Source organism: Priapulus caudatus, unplaced genomic scaffold (genome assembly GCF_000485595.1).
Source record: "Priapulus caudatus unplaced genomic scaffold, Priapulus_caudatus-5.0.1 Scaffold102, whole genome shotgun sequence".
Lineage (NCBI taxonomy): Eukaryota > Metazoa > Priapulida > Priapulimorpha > Priapulimorphida > Priapulidae > Priapulus > Priapulus caudatus.
Genome location: NW_014577163.1, coordinates 220,165 through 227,693, shown reverse-complemented (window position 1 = coordinate 227,693; position 7,529 = coordinate 220,165). Strand labels below are relative to the sequence as shown.

Sequence of the window (7,529 nt, the reverse complement as noted above, 5' to 3'; positions counted from 1 at the left end):
TAATTACATTGTATATGTGTAATTACATTGTATATGTGTAATTACATTGTGTATGTGTAATTACATTGTATATGTGGAATTACATTGTATATGTGGAATTACATTGTATATGTGTAATTACATTGTATATGTGGAATTACATTGTATATGTGGAATTACATTGTATATGTGTAATTACATTGTATATGTGGAATTACATTGTATATGTGGAATTACAGCTACCATTTTTACATCTACGTATCTACATCATAGCCAAACAAACCGTCGCGTGTGTTAACGTATAGCACAATACCTAAGTACAAGGACTGGTTCCCCTGGCTGACGTTGTCGTCTAGGTAGGTAATTCCTAGTGTGTATAATGGCGACGCACCGACACCAATAAGAATAGTGGCTAGGTAGAAGACGTAGATGTAGTTGGATAAACTACCACTCTCGCATGTCTCGCGGGATGCATTTGTTGCTTCTGTGAAGAAGATAGAGGAGGAAATTTAGGGCGCCTACGAAAACGCACGGCCTACACTCACGAACACACGCGCGAGCACAAGCAAACACATACAAACATTTATGTACGTGTGTCCGTCCACACACACGCATGCATACGCCCACACACACGATCACACATACACACACGCGTGTGCACACGATCACACATACACACACGCTCACACGTGCGCACACATACCCATACAAGCGCACGCGCACACACACACGCGCGCGTGCACACCCACACGTGCACATGTACCCACATGCGCGCATGCACACGCACACATGTGTACGCGCACCCACACACGCGCGCATGCACACGCACACATGTGTACGCGCACCCACACACGCGCGCACACATGATAACCTATATAACTAGTCAGTACAGATAAATGTTCTAAAGACGCACATAATAGAACGTTTACATAATATATAATATATTATATCATATTATGATAAAAACTACGTATTAGGTGATAGATTTGAGTGATTTCTCTAAAGCGTAGATACTTGACAAGACCTACCGTCGCATAAATCGCTGACGTTGCTTCCAAACTGTTGATAGACACCAACGGTGAATTGCGGTAGAGAATATATGAAACCGCCTATTCCCATCACGATAACCCCGTAGCCGTACCAGCGGCCCTTATGTCCTCTTCCACCGTAGTAACACACGGGAATCAAAACTACTGCCACAGCTAAAAAAAGACAGAAGCCATACTACGATATCCAAAACAAATACACACACACTACTGCAACACCCAAAACAGATACAATGAACAAAACTTTAACAAAATTAATACTAACAAAACAGCTGAAGCAGGGTAGGCTCAAAAGCCATACTGCTATACAGCTAAAACAAATAAATAAGTACAGTACTACTATATTACTGTAGGAGATTAATTGCGATAATAAATCAAATATATAATAACGCTGCGGCATCTCAAAACATAACACAACTGCAGCAAAATTGGCCAACGCAAGCATTACGCACGCATTCCAAAAACAGCTAAAAGAAGAGATTACGCAAAAAAGGAATTTCAATGTAGTGATCATGCAGGGTGACGCTGAAGGGGGAAATTCAATATGTAAACATCAAGCTTTATATAATGTCTCCTAGCGCCGTTAAAGCACGATCTTTTGCTCTTTCTGGTTAAGGAGAAATAAAATGGCCATATTGTGCACTTTTAGACAGAATAGAAACTTTTCACATGCATATTACTATAGTTCCTCAATCGAAGATTTTTAGGCCGTGACAATTAAGCAGCGCCGCCTGGTGGCCTTACTACGCCGGATATTTGTTTAAAGCATTCGGTAGCTATATTAGGAGTAATGATGACGGTGGGGCCAGCTGAAATATAATGATATTCGCGCACAGTATAGTGGAGCCCTCATTGAATCGCGTTGAACACTGGCGCTTTACAAACCTGATTGAACGCGACGATGAGACAAGCTGTGCGGTAGAGAGAGTGAGAGAGAGAAAGAGAGAGAGAGAGACAGAGAGAGAGAGAGAGAGAGAGACAGAGAGAGAGACAACGAGAGAGACAGAGAGAGAGACAAAGAGAGAAAGACAGAGAGAAAGACAGAGAGAAAGACAGAGAGAAACACACATGCGCGCACGCAACGCACGCACGCACGCACTCACGCACGCACAACACACACACACACACACACACACACACACCACACACACCAACAGCAACCCACTTATTGTGTTGTACACATATGTGTGTTTACATATATACACACACATATATATTTATGTGTTTGATAGTCATGATATAATTTATCTTTACATACACATATTAACACACACACCACACACACCACACGACACACACAACACATAGATATACACACACACAATGATATTCCCTATTATACTTACTCCTGATTATATATAACATAAGTCCCACAAGCGCATAGACGTTTTCGCATGTTTCGATGGATTCCTTGAGGCATCATGGGATGGGGGGTCCTCGACACGAAGTCCGCAACAAAATTCCTTCGTCGATGATAATGTTATGGTGCTCTCGCTATAAATCTCCAGATCCATGAATTACCGACTGAAACCCTTAAACCTCAATTGGATTTGTACTCATTAGCTACTCTATCTCGTTGCTTACCGTAAATAGCTGATTGTTCGACCGTGTGCGAATCATCTCGATTAATAACTGAACAATTGCGACAGACTACGAGACAGTAGATAAATTGTTGCAGTCAAGTGTCACACGGCGCGCGGCCGTTATGCTGTAACCCCGATACAATCGCAGTTGGTGAAGACCTACATAGACGAGAGTTACTGCATGTTATAGCTTGCCGCATTGTTATCGTATTGTTAATTATTTTTGCTTGGCCCTTGTAACTTGAACAAATTATTTGCTTCGTTAAAATTAATGTTTTGGTCTTTTTTTGCATTAAGTCATGTAGCGAACGACACCGCAGTTACACGCCCAACGTCTGTCACGCAAGCACACAGCTTTTCCACAATTTCTAGCATATCAATAACTATATATATTATAAATAATATAGAATATATTATAGAGTTCTTACCATTTTAAAGCGTTCTTATAATATCTAAATCACTTCAAATTTATCTAAAACTATTTTTTCGAATGTTTATTTGAACGCCATAGTTCCTGTTATTACATATCTCTGTGATATGTCGTAACCTTGACTATTTGAGATCTCGGTACGTCTTGCCACCAGTTCTAGTCATTCTAGCAAGGCTATAATTCCACTCCAACTAGAGCTCCCCTACCCAATCCGCTTCGGCGAGTCCAACACACCTTGAAGGTAAGACGGCATCCGAATAAATGTTCAATCTCCTTCGCTTTTCTTGCGTCGTTGCAGAAGAGGAGCGATAGCGACATGTAGTAGAATGTAACTAGCGTGCGGCATCCGCGTTGTGTTCACGAACGAATATCAGCGATTACACATAGGACGGTATCGTTAATAGCGGATGCATCTCACACGTTCTCCGTGAAAGATATATTTAGCGGTTGGCAGTTCGCGTGCAATTAGGGATTGCATTTCTAGATTGCAATTTTGGATTTCTAGATAGATTTACTTTTGATTTCTAGATTCAATCTAGATATGCATTCTCAGATTTCAATTTTCTAGATTGCAATTTAGCGGTGCGTCCTGCCGTCTGAAAACATATATATAGTTGCTTCGCCTGCCGTGCCTTTATTTTCTATACGAAACCATGGTAATCCTAGAGTAAATACGGGTAGGTAACGGATATGTAAATCTTTTATTCATGCAAAAAATGCACGTTGTTTTGGTGATTTTCAATTACCATTTGGCAATCGCGTCGTCGTGCTGCATTGCAACCAGCGAAAACAGGGAGAAATCTGACTTGTCAAGCGCCTGCAAGCGGATTGTATTCTCTAAACGGCACTGGCAGTTGTTGGTTGCAGGCTGCGTGATCCGGGCTCGCCGCTCGAATCACTAAAAAATATACAATATACTCACCTCAAAATAATAGCTTAGTATATGGCCCGAAGGTAGTGATTCGACTGCGGGTAGATCATTTATATGTTCATGTTTTTATATACTAGTATTTAAATCTCAGGGATTCCATCTGTAATATCTCGTGCTATCAACGTGAGTGAGGGTTATGGCCACGAGATGACGCGAATGCAACGTGTGTCGTTCGCTGGCTATCGTTTTTAGGTCAGTAATAAAGTCTAGTACCCTGTTATGCCGGTCTAATCGCACATGCTACATTAGCTGTGTTGTACTCATGAAAAATAAAATAAAATTCAAATTTGGGTCGCAAATAATGTCTTTAAAGAGACGACCACTAACGGTTATAAGGGTTAGTTGACTCCTAGATTTTACTGTGCATACACTGACTACTGTATAAAAATCGTGCTTAATACGCACACGTATTTGTTCACCAGATACCTACATTACGATGTTAATAATTAAACCTGCAGCGCACGAAATTTGAAACGGCGCCATTGCCACCGCGCCAGTGCTGTATTTATGCGTTTAAATGCCACAACCGGGTTGCGATATCTTTTTTGAACACAGGACAAAGGTAACCGGTTGACGTTAGATGTGAATATAAAATAGAATTAACGTAGTAAACGTAACATGAGCGAAAAAGCGTATTATCATTAGCGATGTACGCTATACACAATTTAATGTGACATTGTCACAAAGGAAGAAGAGCGTTAAAAAACGATCCATGCGTGTTTACATGCATTACACCAGTATTTTGTAGGCCTACTTAGATAAAACGTAGGCATATCTCACGCGCGAGAATAGCGGTAAGAAACCTACACAGGGTCTAGCCATAGCCCATGAAATCACTTCATCCCTTTCCATCATACGCACAGATCTCACAGAGAACCATGCACACTTCAAAGTGTGACAGCAATACTCACTTAAATGGGACAGTGACGCCCGCATAAGGGCAAATTCGACAAGTTATGAGTAATCCAATCCGACACCATCGACAGAGCTAAAGCGAGCTGTCAGCCTCAGCATTTCCCGGCGTTCTCAGCGGATAGTACTGCGTGCGATGTACCCCCCGGAAAATGCCGGTCGCTGCTGCACCACACCGTGCAGCACTCTGGAACATGCTACGAATCAAACCATGTAAGGTGTCATCTCTAACGCTGTCGCGCACGCGTGATAACCTCTCAGCCAATACACTGAAGCAGATATTATAAGTCACCCCCGTTAGTTAGCAATGCAGCGAATGGCGTCGTGGCTGTCAGCTAAACACGGTACTACAGATATGTACCCGAGATATTTTAGGTTGCATGTTAGTATTATGTTTATATTTTTATATGAGGTATGTTTTAGGTTAGATTAGGTGGTTAGAGTTGTAGGGTAGAGTTTAGGATTAGGGTTAAGTGTTAGGGTTAGGTTACACTTCTGTAGTGACAAGTCCGTGTCAACACTTGTGTATACATATATGTACCTCGGTACAGTATACATGTAGTAGCCTGTTACGACAACGACCCCTTGAGCGCTAGTACGCGACGTGACCATGTGGTGCCTAGGGTGAATGTTTGACGTAGTACAGACGATCGTAACAGTGTTCCGCAGATTTGTGCTAGTCAATAAATGTTTGAGAATGAACTTGCAGAAAAAAAGTGCGATAAAGTGCCGCTGAGAGACGCGAAGGTAAGGGACATTGCTCGCGTGAGAAGCGACGATAGTTGGAGCGGTGGGAAAAAATAGCCAGCAGAGTTATTGAAGAGTAGGATTCATGCTCAGAAAAAAAAAATATGAAAAGAACAACAAAGAGCAAGAAGGTTGAAAAAATAAAACGAGAAAGCTATATGTTATACATCTGCGTGTGTATGTTGTATTATGATGTCTGTATTTATGTATGTATGTATGATATATGTATGTTATTATGTAATGTATGTATGCCATGTATTGCATGCAGCGACGTGCGGTGCGTGGCGTGCGTTGGTGCGTGCGGCGTGCGTGGCTGTGGCGTTGCGGCGTGCGTTGATGTATGTATGTACGTATGGGGGGCGTATTGCATTGCGTAAGGTCATGGGTGCGTTAGTGGCGTATGGGCGTCGCGTGCGTGACTGCGTGCGTGCGTGCGTGCGTGCCGTGCGTGGCGTGGCGCGTGTCGGCGTGGTGCGTGCGTGGCGTGACGTGCTGCGTGCCGTTGGTGGCTGCGATGTGTGTGCGTGTGTGTGTGTGTTGCGCGGCCGCGAACGTCGTGTTAGGGGGGAAAAGGAGAAAGTATGAGAGAGTGAGAAGAGAAGAGAAAGGGGCACAAGGCACAAAACCCGTTAGAAAGAGATGCGAGAGAGCGAGTGAGCAAGAGAGAAAGAGGAGAGGGAGGGGGAGAGCAGAGAGAGAGAGTGAGAGAGAGGAAGATGAGAGAGAGAGAGGAGAGAGAGAGGAGTAGATGAGAGAGAGAGAGAGAGAGAGAGAGAGAGAGAGAGAGAGAGAGAGAGAGAGGCGACAATGCTATGAACAGAATATACCTGCTATTAAACTTGCCGATCCAGACGTGAGGTTAAAAATGTTTTCTAGTAACTTTGGCGAGAAATGAATAAAGCCTCCGACCATGAAGGCTTCAAGTCCATCGCAGATGACTATAAACACATACGTCGGGTTGCGCGCGAGCAGCGTCAATGAGGCAGGCAAATCTTTGAGCTCACACGAAGCCTGCTGCGAGGCATTTGATCCCCGCCACGCGCGTGACACTCGACTACGTCAATACCTTTCTCTCGGTTGATCCTGTACGATACCAAAATAGTACGATTTAGCAACAGTAGTGCGCTGCTAGAGTAGATGACATTTAAAGAAAACCTACTAGGCGCAAGTATAGCCGCTTGTTATATAAACTTTCAAACTCGTTCCTACGATAGGATCAATGCGTTTTACGAAGTGTTTCTCAGATACATAAAGTGCTTAAACAGTGCTAATTAGCGAAGCGTTTCCTTAAGAACATTGCGATAAATTCTTATATTATTTAGCGAGACGGCTCCAGTCACGTAAGTGTGCAATAGCGCTAACGGCACATGACGTGCCTGTCTATGATACAACCCACACACACACACACACACAACACACAACACACACACAACACACACACACCAGCCACACGCACCACACACACGCACGCACACACACACACACACACACGCACCGCGCACGCGCACACAAAACACACACACACACACACACACACTACACACACACACACGAGAGGGCGAGATAGCAGAAGCGAGGGAGCGAGGAACGAGACAAGAAGAGTGAACGAAGGAGCCGACGGAAAGAGGATGACGGAAAGACGGATAGACGATAAGACGGAGAGAAGACGGAGAAGAGAGACAGAGACAGAGACAAACAGAGACAGAGCACGAGACAGAGACAGTTGAACTATGACCAGACCAGTGACAGGAAGGACCAGTGACAGTGAACAGTGACATTGGGTACAGTGACATGACAGTGCGAAAAGGCAGTGACCGCTGACAGAGTGACAGTGACAGGACAGTGACAGTGACTGACAGTGACAGTGACAGTGACAGTGAGCAGTTGAGAGAGAAAGCAGT

The 7,529-nt window shown here is 43.6% G+C and overlaps 1 protein-coding gene across 1 annotated transcript in view; it reads right to left on the bottom strand.

Moving 5' to 3' along the window:
• LOC106805147 (solute carrier organic anion transporter family member 4A1-like) overlaps positions 1–7,529 on the bottom strand; it is a 38,361-nt gene that overhangs the window by 7,398 nt on the left and 23,434 nt on the right. Inside the window, exon 8 of the mRNA XM_014806640.1 lies at positions 6,456–6,682. Within this exon, the coding sequence (XP_014662126.1) occupies positions 6,456–6,682 (227 nt within the window). The remainder of the gene's footprint in view (positions 1–6,455; positions 6,683–7,529) is intronic.